Genomic DNA, 20,083 nt, shown 5'->3' on the forward strand with positions numbered 1-20,083 from the left:
AACAGGGATAGAACAGCATTCATGGCAAGACAGACAGACAGACAGCCCTCAAAGACAGACAACCATCAAACACAAAGACAGGCAGACAGACAGACATACAGGCAGACAGGCAGGCAGGCAGACAGACAGACGGCCTGTCAGACATAGGGGCAGGCAGGAAGGCAGACAGACAGACGGACAGACAGACAGACAGACAGACATGCAGCCAGACAGACAGACATACAGACAGACAGTACAGACAGCTGTGCTGCTGTGTGCAGCATTAAGCTCCATGGCTGAGTGAGGGCTGAGAGATCGAGTGCTGCTGAGTCGGTGAGGTCCTCCGCATCAGTGGATGGAGAATGCCACTGAGCTTTAATGGAGCGTGGTGTCTGGTGTGGTGTGGCGCTCAAGGACTGACTGTGTTGCGGGGGCACAGTGTGCCGTGCCGTGCTCTGGTGCATATAGTCAACGTGCTGGAGCGTGAATATCACCACGGTACAAATGTGGAGTTTGAGGTGTCTGATGCCAGTCTCTGCAAAGTGAGAGTTTTGGGACTGAGGGAGGGGAAGAGAGAGGGGGGGGGGGAGAGAAAGAGAGAGAGGGAGGGAAGGAGAGGGAAAAAAGAGAATTAAGTGAATGAATGTGTGTGTGTGTGTGTGTGTGTGTGTGTGTGTGTGTGTGTGTGTGTGTGTGCGCGTGTATGTGTGTGTGCATGCATGTGTGCGTGTGTGTGTGTGTGTGTGTGTGTGTGTGTGTGTGTGTGTGTGTGTGTGTGTGTGTGTGTGTAAGCACAAGACTAATTTCCATATCATAAAAGCATTCATGGCCCAGAAGATGGAGAGGGAGAGAGAGCGGGGGTGACATTTCCTGAGGCAGGGTAAAATATACAGAACAAACTTGAAATAGAACAAGTAAGACTACTTCTGCAAATATTTTATTTGTTTATTTGACAAAGAGAGAGAGTGTGAGAGAGAGAGAGAGAGAGAGAGAGAGAGAGAGAGAGAGAGAGAGAGAGAGAGAGAGAGAGACAGACAGACAGACACCCTAAAGCCTACCTTAGACTGACAGACTTTGGCAAGATTTGGGAAAATCTGGTCAAAGTCTGTCTGTGTCGGTAGGCAGTGTTGTGCACGTTCACACTCTTCAGTAACTATTTCAAAGTTCAGTTCACACAAGTGCAAAGTGAACTGTTCACGTTCATAGTTCACCATTTTTAATTTTGAACTAGTTCAAATTCAGTTCATTTGAATAAAAATCTGTTTCTGACGGAATATAGGCAACAGCCACCTGTTGTTCTCATCTAATTGAGAATGTCCGTAAATTGGGCTTTATTTCGCTGGGCAGATAGCCTACATTTCTTTTAGGTCTATGGCAGATACCGATGCCTAATACATGCGGCCGCGCATTTATTAATAATTAATAATAAATGCGTCAGCTGTGCATGCCTGACAGCAGAAGAGTGTAGGCTAGTTTTTACACCGGGAGTATGGAGAGGCTGCCTTGCTGCATTACCTGCTGCGATGGAACTGTTCAGTGACATACTGTAGGGCTCTTTGAACACGTTATGCATCCCTCTATCATCACTGACAAGTGCAGAATCTTTCCGCGATTGCATTCAGCAGCGGTTCTGTGTACAATGCATCATGCGTAACGTGATCATGGGTAATGTAGTAAGGTAGTGCAAAGCTGTAGTTTAGGAGTGGCGCCCGTGGGCAGTGAGTGTGACAACGACATACTGTTTCTAAATTGCCAGCAGATAGGGTCACTCGACTTCTCAGGACAAAATAAATTCTGTAACGTTTAATTGGACATCAACAGTGACGTTCGTCGTTCATTTCCCAAAATCTGAGCGAATTCACGTTCAAATTCATTATTTACAAATGTGTTGCGTTCAGTTCAGCGTTCACAGAAAAATGAGCGTGTTCAATGAACACGTTCTTTTGAACTCGTTCATGCACAACACTGTCGGTAGGCTTTACTCTCTTACTATCTCCTCCCTTTCCCCCTTTTGTTCAGACTGCACCTACCACTCCATTTCTCTGTCAGATCAGAGTCAAACACACAATGAAAATAATTATCATGAAAAGAAAGAGAGAAACAAAAGAAACCCTGAGCTGTTCCATGTGTTTGTTTATTTCCTGTGTCTTGTTTTTATAATAGTGTGCAATACATTTGCACTGATAAAAAAAAAAATACTCTCAAGCTAGCAACTTCCTTTTATTATATCAGCCTTCACCTATGGGCCTTTGAACACAGATGACCGTAGGCACACAATCACAGTGGCCTATTACCTGCTCGATCTCTCTCAATGACCAGGAGATGTCGCTGTTGCATAGTTTTTTATAGGACGGCTCTGGGTTTTTAAATGCAGGAGCTCCCAGTCATGTTTTGAAATAAGGTGAAGCCTCGATAGGTTTTCTGGCACAACGCTTCGATTTACGTATTAGCTACCATATATTGGTCTTATAGACTACATTGAGTCGACTACTTTTCTTCAACGCGGAACAAGATGTTGAGAGTTGATGATTTTCAATGCTGAACGAATAAGTCCAGAGGCCGGGGCACGAAACAGCAGTCAGTGCGCAGATGCGCGACCAGTCCAAGTCAGCAGCCTACTTCCCGCGCACGAAACTGTAGTTTCTGGTTTTGCGCAGATCGTTTGCAATTCATTAGAATACACCCATTGTTTGTGGACCTATTTCTCAAAAAACGTAACATCATACTCTGATCATGCAAGATTCTAACTTTTCGCTGAACCGAAGACAAAGGTACGTTTCGATTCCCTTGGTCTCCTCGTGATTATAGGTTAATAGGCGAATGTCAGCGTTCTCCTTTTGTTTGTCGCCAGTATTTTTTTTTCTTGTTTTTTTTTTTGCTATAGCCTAAGATTTAGAGACTTTATCTTTAAAGGCGAACTATGCACGTTTGTAGCTTAATTTCCCTTAAAGGAACACTTCACCGTTTTTTCAGATTAAACTGTTATTCCCTTAACTAAAACGAGTTGATCCATACCTCTCACGTTTCAATGCCTGCACTCACTGGCTCTGGTGCGCGGCGCTACTTTATAGCACTTAGCTAGCCCAGTTCATTCATTAGGATCCAAACAGAGATGAAGTTAGAGGCGACCAAACACCTCCATGTTTTCCCTATTAAAATGTAGTCACACAAGTAGTCACACGACCAATTCTAAGCAGGTAAGAGGGGTAACTATATTATGTGGCGCAGTAATATCCTCACTCTTGCACTTTCAGTTTCACTTTGGCGCCACACATATAGTTACCCCTCTTACCTGCTTAGAAATGCACTCGGAACTATTATACGTATTATACGGAACGGTTGGAAACCCTAGTAGTAACCAAAACCTTTTACTTAATGTTAAACAAGAACATATTGAACAGAATAGAGTTCAGACTTGAGTTTGGTGTTTTGGGTCTGGCCCTCCTCAACAGTCCCAGTTTATCATGTGGCCCCTTGGATTAAATTAATTGCCCTCCCTTGGTGAGAACAGTTACATCACTGTGAGTTTCGGGGAGATTTTTCATGCTTTTTTTAACATACCAGTGACAGTGGCCTCGGCAGAGCATTGTTTTTCTAAATTGAAACTGCTAAGCTCAATCACCAGCTGTCATCATCACCAGCAGTGTTTTTTCATGCGTTACGGTGTGCCTGTTTCACAAGAAAGTTTAGGTTGCTCCTCGCAAATTTGCATGCATCTCATCATCAACCGTTTTTTATTCAGGGAGAAATTGACTGAGCATCAAGCTCTTTTACAGCAATGCCCTGAGTTAGAAAACATACGCGAACAATAATCAAAATAACAAAACAAGAACAATAAAAAGATACAAAAGGCAAATAATAAAATAATAATGCATGAAGTAATGAAATGATAATAATAATAATAACTAGAAAATGTAATTCCATGGAAGGAATTACCATTGCATGTAAATGCAAAAAGGTTGCTGACTGTGTAAAACATTGTATTAGGCCTATAGTTAAAAAGACTAGGCTACACAGAAGAACAGATAAATAACAATAACCCAATCACAATCCCACTGAAATTACTTGGAAAGTCACATTTAAAAAGTGATTTATGAAAATGCATCAAAATTGTGGATATAGGCTATTATGGAAAATAACTCTTCATTTATTAGAATTTAAAAGACTGAAATGAAGTTGCCAACTTCGTTAGGTTAGATTGTCTTTAGCTGTTGATAACGTTACCGAGAGCAAACCGGTCACTGTAACGATTATGAACAAATCAAAGGAGTAGCCCAGGAGACAAGACGATAACGTCCTGATTTACAGAATGCTTTCATAGCTGTTACAGCTTAATGAGTAGCCTAGCAGCTAGGCTATTGAGTAGACATAACATTCAAGTTTAGCCTGGTTTAGCGCAGCAAAGATCCTTGATTACTGACAGCTGAGCACTGACGTAACAATTAATCTTTGCCGCCGAAGGGTCTCAATGTAAACTCTATGGGAATTTTAAACTCTTTTATCGTAAATATCTCAAAAAGTATGAAGTTCACAAATGTCAAAAATACAATCGTCAAATCTCCGTTACAAGATCTTTGTAGGAGTGCTTGAATGACGTCAAACGGTTAAGTAGTTTTAGTGTTATAAATCGTTGATTTTGGTCGGAAGAAGAATAATCCCGATAAGAAGAACAGGGATAACAGTACATTGCATTGACATGCAATGTAATAAGAATGATAAAATAGAAAGAAAATAGAAAGAAAAAAGAAGAGGAATATGTAGGCTATGTATAGGCTAAATGATAATCAGACAAACAAGAAACATAAAACAACAGAGGCTAGACGGAGCGGCGTAGTCGCCACCGTGCCGTAACACCAAAGACAAACAATCCGCTTGGCCTACACTAAAATAAATAATCCCGGACGGAGCGGCTTAATACCTAGCATACCCGTGACACAAGACATACAAAGCCAGACACCAAACAAAAATCAACAAACAATAAAACAACACAGACAAACACTCAATAGGTCCCAAAAGACAATGTTGGCACGAGACAAAAAATGCCGGACGGAGCGGCGTAATCGCCAGCGTAGCCTACCCAGCACAAGACAGACAAACAAAAACAAATGTCCAATAAATAATAAAACAAACAAAACAGAAAAGTTAACACCAACTTAGTCCAACCAACCGCATCCAAGCAAGCGTCAGTGCGCTGTCTGCATACATGCAATTGCTGGGGCAGAACGTCAGCAGACGAGATAACTTGTATGGGCTAGCTGACATGACACCCCGTTGGCAAGTTGCGTTCACCCGACCATCGCTGCCGACAGGCACCAGGAAGATGTGCACTGTACCAAAGCAAAGGGACACAGGAGAATCCCCTGGTGCTCTCCCGAGGCCGCGTCCCTCTGTGGCAGACCAGCCGACACTCCACCGACCATGACCAGCCACCGATGTCCCAGCTGACAGTCAACCGACCGAAAACAGCCACAGAGTCCGCAGCAGGCCGCGCTGGCGATTTTAAATAGTCCAGCCATCAGCAGAAAGGAGCTCCTTGGCCTTGGAACCACAGTCCAGCAACACCAGCAGCACCAGTCACAGGTGCCTCATCGATCGCAGATGGCAAGAGAACAGCTAAGATCCGAAAAACAGCACAGGTCGAGCGCAGAGGCAGAGCACAGACGCCAAGATGCAGAAAAGCATGAGAACGCAAAACAAACAATGAAAATTAAAAGAAAGGCTATCTATAACTGAACAGCTAAAGTAAACAAATAAACAAGATTAATGGAAAAATAATGACAAATGAAATAATAAATATAACAAATCTAAGGGCCGGGACACACCAACCTGATAATCGGCCGTGGGACGTCATAAGTCATAATCGGGGACTCGAGTCTGTTTGGTGTGTCCCATCATGCCGTAATCAGTCGGTGTCGGGGTTGGTTTTGAGTCGACCAGTGGCTGTCAGCCTCAATGACCAATCTGATTGGTGGAGTCCTAGCCCTTCGAAACATTGGACCATTGCTAGGTAGCTAGGCACTTTGTTTAAACTAACCATTAGTGCTAAATTCAGCGATGTAAGTTACGAACCCATTTTGATAAACTATCCTAACATGCTAGAACTAGTAGACTACCCCAGAGTTGCTGAACATGTGTTACCTGCCCAAGTCCTACCTAGCTAGCGAACAACAGTAGCATTTCCCTTTCACATTTCGTATACTGTGCTAACATTAGCTAGCTAGCTAGGTTAAAGGTATAGGAGATCCTGGAAAACGATTCCAGCAAAGCTGCATTTTGAAAATACACAGGTCAAAAGTCCCAACCCCTTTCTTCTTTTCCTTGAATTGGGTCTGACATGTAACTGCTTTCTAGGATCTGTAAGAGGGGCGGGTCTTAGCAATTGTTTGCTAATCAGGCAATTAACTCTCATCTTTATTTTTCAGAAAATAAAAGAACACAATGCTGTGCACATAACTACAGTATTTTTTTTTTTCTTTGTAGTTGTTAAGAGATGTGACCAAATGAAGAAAAGGAGGCCATTTGATGATCTTGACAATAAAACCCTCCATTGTAGAAATCCCTTTGCCAACATAAAACTGTCATGGAAGGAGATGGAAAGGTAAGGGTAACTGTAATTTATGCATGGATCTCTTGTTCTGACTAATTGTATCTCCTTTACAGTGATTTCCTGAGTATTAGCCACATTTGTGTATAATGTCATAGTGTCTTATGCAAGTTAAAGGAACCATATGTAAGATTTTGGCCAAAAATGGGATTGCAATCACTTTCAAATTACTGTAGAATGGTGTATTCCCTCCCCCTCCCCCTGACTGGAGGGTCCAGCAGGAATGTAGGCTACTACAAGGATCTTCCCATGGCAAGTGGTAATGTTGTTTTCCTCAGCGTCTCAGCATAATGACAGTGAAACAGGCTCTTTTAATGCATTACAAATGTTAACAATGACGACTCGCTGTTTTTATTTCCCAAACAATTCCTTACCCTTTCAATTACATAGCGAGACAGAGTTCGATTTTACCGTTTTAGCCAAAACTCGTTGGAAGTGACTCGGGCATGTCCTTTCGCCGTTATTTTTATACCTCTTCTACTGTTCCAAACAACATTACACTTACGTGGTAGTGGGTAGAGGGTCCCTAAAGCCAAACCGAAGTATCCCGAGGTCTTTATGCGGTCGGACAGAGAGTCCAGAATGAATTTAATCAAGCCAGTACCTTTCCGAAAATGTCGCTGAGCAGCTGGGGAACATTTTAGCAACACTTCAACAACATTTCCGGAAAGGTACTGACTCGATTAAATTCATTCTGGACTCTCTATCCGACCACATAAAGACCTGGGGATACTTCGGTCTCTAACGAGTTTTGGCAAAAAACGGTAAAATCGTTCACATCCGAATGACACGATTTGATGTCAACTCAACATATGTACTCCCAATCATCCGTAAATTTATCTAAAGTGTATTTTACTCTGGATAATGCCTTTAAGCAAGTTAGCCAAACATAGATGGATTGTCTGTTCATGAGAAAATTAGCAACGTTGCCATCTGTCTTCAAATTCTTCTCCGTTTTCAGCCGTCTCTTTGAAAGGCATCTCGTTGTTTTATTTCGGACTTTGTCAGGACTTACAATATTTCGGATTCATAACGAGGTCTTTTATGTTTTGATATTTTGTATCCAACACATTTGTAGCTGCAGCTGTGTTAACTAGACCCTGATGTCGAAACACTACTGACTTTGTGATTAATAGATAGACATCACAACATGACAATATCAATATCAATATCAATTGAGGGCTGTAACTTCACTTCTGACAATATCCTGGCTGGACTACTGTTGTCAGTGATATACATATTTGAAATGAGCATGATTCTTAATGTCTAGTGACATATCAGGGCCATTTTATGATTCATTGATAATATGATTAATACATTTCTTACATATGGTTCCTTTAAAAAATCATATTAACCCTTAGATGCATAAGTGGGGTCAAAAATGACCCCAGAGGTTGTTTTCTTGCAGTATCTTCTTCATTTTATTTTTTTTTTCATTTAACCTTCTATGTATTCCTCAAATAGGTTGTCTTTGACATGAGGCCATTTGGATTTGTGTCTAACTGTTATATTTTTAAAGTAATTTAATGTTTTGTATCAGTACCACCGATCCGCATAGGTGGGGTCAAAAATGACCCCAAGCATTTTCTATGGAATTTCAAAAGTTAACCCTAGGATCTTTTGATTTTTATCAACTGTGGCAGTCAGGTATACATTTACTGTTGATTATCACATCTCATGTCAGCAGTTTCACCATCCTGAAGGCTATTTTTACACAACAACATAAATCTAAGTATCATCATATAATGTGGCGGCCAAGCGTTCATAGCGACGTCGCTTTTTGATCCTTCGATGTCCGCTCTTCCTATAATTGTGAAGCAGAATTCACCAAGCGATATTTACAGAGGGATTTGTTGATATAGCGTTCTTGGCCTGATTTGTATGACTTTTTATGCCTAAAAATAGGGCAAAAATCAATTTTTTTAAGCCAATTGGCAGTACTTTCTGATTTAATGGTCAGATTCTTTGCATCAAAACATATATGCAAATTAGCGCATATTTAATTAGACACTACCTAATTAGCATATTTAAACATAAATACAGAAAACTTGCAAAACGTTTTTTTCTCCTATTCATGTGAGTATTCAACTGGTAAAGTTTCATGAAGATATCTCTAAGTTAAAAATTTTACCCTATTCACCTATGTTGAGATAATTTTAGGATGTTTACCTTTTTTGCCTATCTAAAAGCTGTTTTGTAATAAAATGTTAATAAAAAGTGATGCATCAATATGTCCAACATGAAATAAAAACATTTTAGACAAATATATAAGAAGAATCATCATCTTTAACCAAAATGAGAGACATTATTTGAGATTACAGCAAAAAACGCATGCATTCTAATTGGGGTCATTTTTGACCCCACTCATGGAAGAGTGTAGGTATTGGTAGCCTATGCATCTAAGGGTTAATACCACATTAACTGCTCCCGTATATTAACCTTATAGCTGAAGACATTTTGCAAAATCAATGTGTTTTCCATTTCCCCCAGTGTGCAAAGCGACCTAGAATGTCTCCTTCCTCCATCATTGCCTCAGCTAACTCCAAAGACAAGACGTCCCCTGCTAACAAAGCCTCAGGCACAGGTATGCCTATGCTCAGGTTTTCTATGTGTTTATAAAAGTTTGTGGTTCAAATATGAACCCCACAACATTTCATAACCGTTATATAGAAAGTTGAGCACTGCATCTCTAAATATGGTAATGATAATATTCTTATGGCGCTAAGAATTCATGTCCTATCCAATTTGATTGAGAATTAGCTTCTGTTTGAATCAGTTACTCAGTACTGTACTCCTCAAAACGCATATGAAAGATGTAGTGCATATTATTAGAGATATTGTAAGAGTTGAATTGGAGGATCATTTACAGTACCATAACATATTGTTCAGAACACAAACATCAAATAAGAACCATACAACAATATCCATCCTCATTTACAAATGTATTCTATTTTCAAATTTTGCTTTTTGCATTTGGGAATCAGAACATAACGGGACATTTTCTAAAAATAATATACTGCAGTGAAATTCCAATGAAACCATTTGTGGAGACAAATAAAGAAAACTGAAAGAAAAGATAAGACAAATATCCTAACCATCCTTTATTTTGTTTTTACAATTGATGTTGCTCATGTCTCATGTTGTAATGCTATGCTGGCTGAATTATTGCTATTAACCCCTTAATTCTGAAGAAAAGGTAAATAGGTTTATAGATGGCAGGATAATGGTCCCACTGTGTTGCATATCTTTACGTGGATGTAGAGACCCTGCATTAGGAGAGTGATAGGATGAACAGATTAAAACCTGGGACCACGCATACTTTGTAATTCGACTTTAAAGAGACAAAATTATAGACACAGCTACTGATGGATTCCATTGAGGGGGGGAGGGCCACAGGGTAAACACTTTAAGAGTCATTGCACGAGAAAACCAGGCAAAACCAACAGGAGGTAGGAAGATGGGGGTCGGCCAAATCGGCTCATACTTATATGATAAGTATGTGGAACTATGAACAGCCATATACTTAAAACCCTCGAACTCTTTTTTGTTGTGGAGTTCTGGGGACCCTCTCAGAGACCCTCAAAAATCCAACAATTCATGGCTGAAAATGACTGAAATTGCCATTTCTACCCTGATTATCCTGATAAAGATATGAACATGAGCTTTATGTTTCCATAGAGCTTAGGTAGAATAGTTTTAAAGACCAAAAGGTGCACTAGGGGGTTATCTGCACCACTGAAAGCAGAATTTTCATCCCTCTAAAATTGGTCATTTTTAGGAGGCATTATCTCACATTCGCAGTGGCTTTGGTGGATGGTTTTACTGTTGCTGGACAGAGGAACATCTTCTGATTCAAAAACAATTGTCGTCTAATTGGGCCACACATAATGTGCGCCGTGCCAGAGTTTGGTTTACCAGGCTATAGAAAAAGTAGTGTTGCTAAACATTACAACGTTTCATTAATGTATTGCTTTTGAACAACTCAAGTTAGGTCCTTGACATTTTCAGAGATTCATCTATTCGATGAAATGTCTTCAACTTCTAAAATGATTATCTAATAGTTGCAATATTGCTAAGTTATGGATTGCTGAACTACCAGATAAGGTAAGAATGCAAAGGAAAAATGGCCATTCTGCATTTGTTTTAGAAGTTCAGTTACTTCTACATGTCTCTTTCACTTCAGGCAATTTCAGAGCTGACAATGGGGCCATTATTAATGCTCCACAAGTTGCAAATTGCAATATTACTGGGTCTGTTACATTCAACACTGTTGTGGGCAACAAACAAGATGGTAAGGACATGCTATTATGCCTCTTAATAAGTGTACTTATCATGGTTGAAATGAAGGAATATTTTCATAGTCAGTTATTTATGACTCTCTTGATTAATCATTTGTACCATATTTGTTTTGTCTTTAAAGGAATATTTCGGTATTTTACACTGTAAGTCCATTTTCTGTATTGCCTAGCATGAAAAGGAGTGTTTGAGACCGAAATCTCGACGATTGAGCCCGTTTGTGGAATTTGTCCGATTTAGAATGGAGCTCTGTATGGCTTTAACATCGCTCGCTTTGTGCATGCTCTATTCTGTCCTTAAAACACCCCTAAACATTTGTTTTTAAAAGTGTGCAGCTCACCGAGTGGTTACTGGTCTTCAACGGTCTGCTATAGCAAGTTTAGCAGCGAAATACAGATTCTGTCATCTGTTATCAGGGATTTTCGAAATCCCGGAAGTACTTTTTCAACCGTGTGTGCCTAATATAACACAACATAATTTGAATTTCACTGTGAAACTTGCTATAGAAGATCGTTGAAGACCAGTAACCACTCTGTGAGCTGCACATTTTTGAAAACGAACGTTTAGGGGTGTTTTAAGGACAGAATAGACCATGCACAAAACGAGCAATGTTAAAGCCATACAGAGCTCCATTCTAAATCTGCCAAATTCCACAAACGGGCTCAATCGTCGAAATTTCGGTGTCTTACACTCATTTTCATGCTAGGCAACGGGCTTAAAGTGTTAAATATCGAACTATTCCTTTTAAAATGTGCTTCAGTGAAAAGTAACAAACTCATTGTAAAGTTTCAGGTATGTTCATTGAATACCACTCTTTTCATTTTAAATCTGTTACTGCTTTTTCAATGTAAACATAGAGTTTGATTATGAATGAGCCACTACCACTTTATCCAGGCGGTCAGTCTGTTTGTTTTATTCCAAAACAGAGTATGGTTGCCGCCTTCACATATTCCCAATCCACCTGATCAAAAAACACCCCAAGTCATTCAATTGCATGAATGTGAATTTGGCAATGCAGTTATTGTATATTTCCTTGCTTATTTCTTTATTCATCTATTTATTCTGTCTCAAACAGATGCAGATGCAGATGTGGATTCCGCACGAGATAGAATTTCAAATGTCCTGAAGGACAAAATGAAAAGAAAAGTCCAGTATATCATGGAGGGCAATGACAATAGACAAAATAAGAAGCTCCTAAACCAAATCTACACAAAAGTCTACATCACTGAGGGAGAAACTAGAGTTATTGATGAGCATGAAATCATCCAGATAGATTCAGCTGCCAAGACACAATCACATGGTAAAGAAATTGAATGCAACAATCTTTTCCAGCAAGATGGAGATATCAGGACTGTGTTAACCAAAGGAAACGCCGGGATAGGGAAAACAGTTTGTGTGCATAAGTTTATCCTTGACTGGGGGGAGGGCAAAGCCAATCACAATATCAAGCTTATCTTTTTCCTACCATTTCGGGAGCTCAGTTTACTTACAGGAGAATTTAGTTTTCATAAACTTCTTGTTGAGTTCCATCGAGAACTGAACAATCTCAACAATCCAGATATCTACGACAGCAATACAACTCTCTTCATTCTTGATGGCCTGGATGAAAGCAGATTTCCTTTGAACTTTTCCAAGAAGATGGTAGCAGACATGCATATGCCCACCACAGTGGATGTCCTAATCACAAGCCTCATTAAAGGGAAGCTGCTCGAGTCTGCTCTCCTTTGGATAACCTCACGGCCGGCCGCTGTCACCCAGGCCCTCTTTACACACATCGACCTGGTTACAGAAGTCCGAGGTTTCAATGACCCACAGAAGGAGTACTTCTACAAAAGGATCAGGGACCCTGACCTTGCCGGCCCCATAATCGTACACATCAAATCATGTCGAGTCCTCTATATCATGTGCCACATCCCTCTGTTTTGTTGGATTGCTGCAACCGTCTTTCAGAACATGTTTGAACAAGGTGACTACAAAGAAATTCCCAAGACGCTTTCCAGCATGTATTGCCACTTCTTACTCATTCAGACTGACAGAACTCACCAGAGGCACCATGGTGAAAATCAACGGAGCAGGCGGAAACTTCTAGAGGGTAACACGGATGTCATTCTGAAAGTTGCCCAGCTAGCATTTACACAGCTTGAGAAGGGCAGACTCCTTTTCAGTGAAGAGGACCTTGTGGATTGTGGAATTGAGGCAAATGATTCCCTTGTCTCTGAGATGTGCACGCAGATTTTGAAGGTGGAACCCATCTGTCATGTGAACACATTCCAAGAGGAGCTCTACTGCTTTGTACATCTGAGCATCCAGGAGTTCCTTGCTGCTTTTTATGCATTTCACTGTTACATAAGCAAGAACCTGGAACCTGTGAAGTGCTTTCTGGCTCTGAAGAGGAAAGCTTTGCCTGAGCATTTGGATGACTTTATGAAAATGGCAGTCAACAAAGCACTGGACAGTAAAAGTGGACACTTCGATCTGTTTGTCAGATTTCTTCATGGCTTTGCACTGGAGGCTAACCAAAATCTGTTAAGTGGTCTCCTGCCCCGTGTTGAGTCTAATCCAGAGACCATGAAAAGAATCATCAGCAACCTCAAGAAAGTACAGAGGAGGAACATCTCAGCAGAACGATGTATGAATCTCTTCCACTGCCTCAGTGAAATGAATGACAGCTCTGTCCATGAGGAAGTCCAGGGATTTCTGAATTCAGAGAAAGGCTCTGTTAAAATGTTGTCACTGGCACATTGCTCTGCGCTTGCCTACACGCTTCAGCTCTCTGATGACGTCCATGAAGAGTTTGAACTGAGGAAGTTCAACACATCTGATGAAGGTCGCAAGAGGCTGGTTCCAGCTGTGAAAAGCTGTTCTAGGGCTTTGTGAGTGTTTTTAATATTATTACATTATTAATTTCAAAAACGTATGTACAAATTAAAGAAATGTAACACTTATTTTGCATTACAACAGGCTTGCTGGCTGTAAACTCACAGGGAACTCCTGTGAAATTGTGGCTTCAGCATTACAGTGTGCTAACTCACCACTGAAAGTGTTGGACCTGAGTGACAACGATCTTCAGGATTCTGGAGTGAAGATTCTTTGTTCTGGACTGAAAAGTACAAACTGTAAACTGGAGACATTAAGGTAAGAAGTGAGCAACACCTCCTTTAGAGCAACACAAAGCAGTAGTTTAATGTTGTGGAACATTTACGCCAAGGGGCATAGATATCGATTCATTCATGTTGCTTTAATTAATATATAATATTACATGCAAACTATACTGTACTATTTCATACTTTTCCCCCAATATTCCAATAAGAGGAAGGCAACAAATACAAGTAGCCATTAGGGATGTCAAGATTAGGGATTTTGGTGGTACTATTATAGTTTGAGGAATATCACACACAATTATCACAGTTATGATAAAAATTAGGAATTGTAGGATCTAAGATGATAGGATAAATGCTCTATCACATGTAATGCCCTAACACATAATTAAAATGAAACATGCTTTGAAATAGGCTACTTTTGAGTTGTGGAACATGTTGGCTTTTTATATGATCTAAACTTGCAGCCTTGTTATTATAGCCATGTAGTTGAAGTTATGTAGGCTCTAACTGTTGTTTTTGTGCAGAGATTTGTTGAATGTTAGGATAAATGTTGGAGCATCCTGTCTTTAAAGGCACATGTTCTCTGTGTCTCTCTACCCCATTCTCTCTTGCTAGATTGTCTTGCTGTGGGATCACAAAGACTGGCTGTGAGGCATTGGCCTCTGCTCTGCGTTCCAATCCGTCCTACCTGAGAGAGCTTGACTTGAGTCGCAATTACCCAGAGAATGAGGGAAAGGCCATACTCTCTAAAATACAGAAGAAACTAGGGAGTGTAATACGGTGAGGACATTTTTTATTATAACATTATTGTGTGCTTGCTATCAAACATTTTTTTTTAAATAAAGTAAAAAAAAAAAAAAAAATTTAAAAATTGTTTTCTCCCCTTTGTATAGTTTTGATGAAGAGGCAGAATACTGGCTGAAGTCTGGTCTACGAAAAAAATGTAAGTAACATCACCGTTAATGGTCCTGTCTTCATATTTACAAGGTTAATTTCGATATTTAGAAGGTCATTTTGGCAGATTATGATGCTGATGCCGATATACACCTCTGATTTGTATTTATTGAAAAGTCTTTCAATAAATACTTACTACAATTAACCTGTTATTATGATAGTGTAGGCTACTTGCTATAGATACGGGACCTTAAAAAATTGATTGATTCAACTCTATCATTTTAGAAATAGACATTCACTAATGGAAAATATTGAAATTATTTAAAATACGGCACATTAAAGTCATATTTTATATATACTGTATGACAGGGCTATTCAACTTCAGTACCAAGAGGGCCGAATGGAAAAATCACTGGGTTTTCAGGGGCCACATAAAATCAGACGCCGCAAAATAATTGTATCCAACAATATTTAATAAAATCAGAGTAAAATTCAGTTCAATTCAATTGAATTTTATACACTGGCATAGAAACTAAGAACATATTATCCATATCCATAAAAAAAATCTTCTCAGACAGGTGATAGGCTGCCACACAAACTATACAAGTATTTGAAAACACCCAGGCTAACCATAGTATTTCATACCTGATGTCTGATAGCTGCCATATCATGCATCAGTGGGAAAAATTGCAGTGTTGATTTAACTAGCCTACTTCAAGATAATTAGGCTCATAAGTGTTTCAAACACACAGTAGCCTACAGCGCCAATCTCTCAAATATACTTAGCATTGAATTTAAAGAAAAAGTAATGCCAGCTCTGCCTCTGTTTATCTATTTCACGATTTCTTACCGCCAAAGATTCTAAACTTCGAGCCTGCGCAAATCACAAACAATAACATTCCCACGAGTGGAGTGAAGATGGCTCTGTCTAAAGAAACGTCTAATTGACAACGAGAATCGTTCATTTTACCCTCTGCAACAAGTACGAGACTTTCATGTTTATTGTGCAACGAATCCATCGCTGTAAAGAAGGAATATAAAGTCAAGAGGCAATTCTCTAGAAACCACAGCTCCTTCACTATAACTTTCCCGAGGGCTCGGAGGAACGGAGACCGGGTATGATTGTAACATTTTTGATTTGCGCACGCTCGAGGTTTAGAATCTTTGGCGGTAAGAAATCGTAATTTAATCAACATTTAATGATACCATTTAAAACTAGTTACACATTTGGAAATGTCACTTTGTGTAGTGATGTGCTGTGTTCTCTGAGTGAAGATAACTGGAAGAATTAGTCTGGCCATTAGGGGCGGGCCGACAGTGCGCTTACTCGCCAATCATATGAAGATCTATGCACACCCGTCAAAGCGAGTTCATTCTCATGACGAGACACGCGGGCCACAGGAAATTTGAAGCGGGCCGCTAGTTGAATAGGCCTGGTGTATGAACTTCATGAACTTGTGTTAGCTAGCTTGCTAATGTTACACACTTCAGAAACTCATTGAGATTGCAAACAAAAGCTTAACAATGTGTTGCCACTGTTTTAGCTTGTGCCATTTTTTTTGGCTTACTTTTCAGAAACTCTTTGTAGAGTTCAGGATGATGGCTCTGAAGACGTATAATTACATTTGTACTGATAAAAGAGTGTCGTTTTACCCCTGCCCGCATCATTGGTACTTTACAAGCTCTGAAATTAGCCATTAGGTTATCAGTTCCTGGAATTTTGAAATACTAATGTTGATGATGTGATGTTGTCAGGCACATTGGCAGAAATGTTCAGATCAGACCAACATCCATAAATGTTTATGTGATTTTTAAATGAAAGAACTTGCATATCAAACTAAACACCTTTGAGATGAACTAGCTCAGACATTGAAAGAGCCATGTCTTCTGGTCTAATATGAGTGAATAGGCAAAAATTCCACTAGACCCTCCAAAATCTTGTGGAAAGCTTTGTGAAATGAGTGGAAGCTGTTGTAGCTGCCGAGTGGGTGTCATATTTATATTAATGTCTATTTAAAGGGATGTTCTTGTGGGTTTAATCATAGGCCTCCCAATTATGTTGTCCATATAGTGTTTGCGTTTTGTGATGTTTGTTTTGATCCCAACATTTGTATCTTAAAATTACTCTAATCCATGTTGGGTATAATGTCACTTCTGTTGGCGCAAAAAGCATCTTGTCTGTGATTGGCTGGAGCATTTTGTTATGTTTCGTGGTCCATGCTGGACCATCATTTTTTTGTTGCTGTTTTTGTAGTCTGGGCTGTCCACAGCGACTGTGCTTTTTACAGTGCATTCAACTGACAGGCAGCTAGCAGATGGTGAGGCGATGTTTGCTGTATATGACAAAAAATGTTTAGCTTAGAAACCTGTAACATGGCTTAGAGCACCTTTAATGAGATGTACTCAACTTCAGGTAACCATGAATAAGCAACTGACAATTACTTACTAACTGTGCCTTCCCACTGACGATTACTTTCCCAGATTCCTACAAAATTACTTTGGACCCGAACACGGCCCACAAAAAGTTAAGTTGGAAGAACCAAAAGGTTAGCGTGAAAAAACAGGACCAGACGTATCCAGAAGATCACCCAGAACGATTTCAGCACTGTCAGCAATTCCTTTGTACTAAGGGCCTGACCGGAAAAGCCTACTGGGAAGTGGACTGGAGTGGACGAGCTGCAATTGGTGTTGCGTACAAGAGTATTTGCAGGGACAGAAAAGACGAGAGTCAGATAGGATGCAATGACAAGTCCTGGTGTCTGGAGCGATTCACCACCTTATTCAGTGCCAAACACAATAATCACACTGAAAACATCTCAACTCCTCGCTCTAAGTCTGGGCGACTAGGAGTGTTCTTGGACAGGCAAGGTGGAACTCTGTCCTTCTACAATATCTCCTCAGGAGCATCGACACACCTGCACACATTCCGTGCTAGATTTGTTGAACCTCTCTACCCAGCGTTTGAGGTTTCAGAGAGTGTTACTCTGTGCCAACTCAAAGAGCATACTAAGAGACAGGATAACGAGTCCTAAAATGCTTTGTTGTGCTACGATCACTATTATATTACCTTTGGTCATCATGATGTAGTCAGGCTGCATTTCTGCATATGTTTGTAAACTGTTGATGTTCCTGTTTTTATACCAATGTTTAAGCTTTTGTAACTACTTTTAAATTGCTTGCTTCAACAGTTTAGTGATTGAAATCACTGTTCAGTTATGCAAAGGATTATGAGGCCTTTATATGAGGTCATCATATAGCCAACCTATCGTAAAACATTTTGTTGGAGTAAAATCCTTACATATTGAAATCTTTCAGAAGCATTTAGGATATTCTCTGATATTTTTACTGTATATGAGCAAAAATATCAGATGCTGTATACGAGCGCGCTTTGTTAGCCTCATCCATTTTTTGTTTTTCTCTATGGTTGTGCAACATGGTCTCACACCCAACTCGTCGAACGAGGACGCATGGTCCAGCCCCCTGGCGTCAATATCAGAAGCCGAAGGTGAGCTAAAGTGGGCTCAAGGACTCTGTACACAGATAGAGCATTCTGATTGGCTAGGCTGGCCTGGAGCTTAGCGCAGGCTTGGCCTCAACGGTGCGATCCTAGACCATCCCACTATAGGCAAAAATATTTTTGGCCGCGAGGGTGCGTCTAGATTTCTAGGCTAACTTTCTGAAATACATGTCACTGATTATGTTAATGCATATTAAAAAAAAACAATAAATCAACAAACAAAAATACTTTGTTCATGTGTGCAAATAAAATGCCTGAAGAGTACCCTTGTGGGTCGAAACACTGCATGTGGTTTTAAATAAACCTTGTCGGTTTTGGAGTCTCCAGTGTGCGGACATCTACTTTCTTTTATCACTGCAAATAAATGTGCCCATTTGAATGATACTTGATATAGTCAGAAAAAAAGGTCTGTTTGGAGTGCTGTAAGGTGTAAATCCTTTTCCGTGCTCTTCGGTGCAGGGATAGCAGATGTAGAGAATGCATATTATATGCAAATTATGCATAATAACTTTTATTTTAAGACTACTTAAGCATACTTGATATGTTTGACTCAAATCATGAACACAAAAAGAAACACACATGCACAGCACACACAAACAGGAAGGTAAACAAATGTTCACATGATATTCTGGGAGATCCTAGATCCTGTTCCTCCACAATCTTGGGCCTCCCACCTAATTTGTGGGAAGTGATGCCTGTGTGAGGCACACCAGGACATATCTCATGGCAAGTTCAACCAGTTGCAGTGCACGCAAGAAGCAAGCTCATGAATATAGGCCAGGTATGATTTCCATGCAAACGAAACCAATGTGGTGGCTGAATGCAATATTGAGATAGATTCATTATGCACTGGCTTTTAATGAAACATAGTAGGCTAGCTAACATCTCAAGACACACCCACCAAAAGAGAGAAAACTAACCGCCTTGTTGCACATTGTATAATACTTAGACATTGAACGTAGCCCTGACATAGAGCCTATATTTGTGTCAGTTTTGACAAAACTCAATAGGTCTGCTGATAGAGTTAAAATGTAGTCAACATTATCCAGAAAAAAAAAACAATTTAATGTTCTAGAGTTTCATTAAGACTTGCTTCATCTGTCACTTCACAGAGCACGGTAAGGTTTGACTCTTAATTGTGAGTTGTAGTTTATTGGGTTAAGAACTGATCTCAGATTTTCTCGACTGCTAAGATTCACTTAAACAAATTGAGATCCACTTGATCTTGATCTTTACCTTCTCAACACAGCAGAAATCATCTCTGGTAAATGTGTTAACACAGTTTCATTGGTTTAACACATTAACTACATGCTTTTTAAAACTTTTATGACAGTTTCAAATGAAAAACACTACAACTAAAAGATTGTTTGCAAAATTATGAACTTGTAATGTCACTGTGTAAATCTCCCTTGTGCAATTCCTCAATCAGCAATCATTTATTATCGATAAGATATACCATATCTGTTTTGTGTTTCTATTTGCAAGCTTGAGACACATTTAGAGTTTTGCCTTTTTGGTGAAAAAGCTGACAAACCAGGTGTTTTTCTGTAGGTCTATTTCAGTGAAAAATGATAAGTTATACTTCAATGAAATTCGTCTTGTCAAGGTGCTTACTCTAGGCCTTACATGTCACTGATAGTAACATCTTGGGAGGAATTAATGCCATTTCTTATTCAATACATTTGAGTATTT

The 20,083-nt window shown here is 39.8% G+C and overlaps 1 protein-coding gene across 3 annotated transcripts; it reads left to right on the forward strand.

Moving 5' to 3' along the window:
• Positions 1-2,632: 2,632 nt before the first annotated feature.
• Positions 2,633-18,689, forward strand: LOC134084355 (protein NLRC3-like). Of its 3 annotated transcripts, none has more exons than XR_009939756.1 (10): positions 2,633-2,750; positions 6,460-6,577; positions 9,074-9,167; positions 10,767-10,874; positions 11,955-13,752; positions 13,841-14,014; positions 14,596-14,760; positions 14,874-14,923; positions 16,450-17,192; positions 17,356-17,438. XR_009939756.1 is itself a non-coding variant. In XM_062539870.1 (10 exons), exons 2-9 carry the CDS (start codon positions 6,560-6,562, stop codon positions 17,173-17,175), a joined length of 2,454 nt encoding a protein of 817 aa, XP_062395854.1. In that variant the 5' UTR covers positions 2,633-2,750; positions 6,460-6,559; the 3' UTR covers positions 17,176-17,192; positions 17,356-17,489. The 3 variants fall into 3 exon arrangements, 2 of the variants coding, with proteins under 2 accessions (XP_062395854.1, XP_062395853.1); XM_062539870.1 differs by having other exon boundaries at positions 17,129-17,192; positions 17,356-17,489; XM_062539869.1 differs by lacking the exon at positions 16,450-17,192 and having other exon boundaries at positions 17,356-18,689.
• The last annotated feature ends 1,394 nt before the right edge of the window (positions 18,690-20,083 follow it).

Source organism: Sardina pilchardus, chromosome 1, assembly GCF_963854185.1.
Source record: "Sardina pilchardus chromosome 1, fSarPil1.1, whole genome shotgun sequence".
In the NCBI taxonomy this organism is placed as follows: domain Eukaryota; kingdom Metazoa; phylum Chordata; class Actinopteri; order Clupeiformes; family Clupeidae; genus Sardina; species Sardina pilchardus.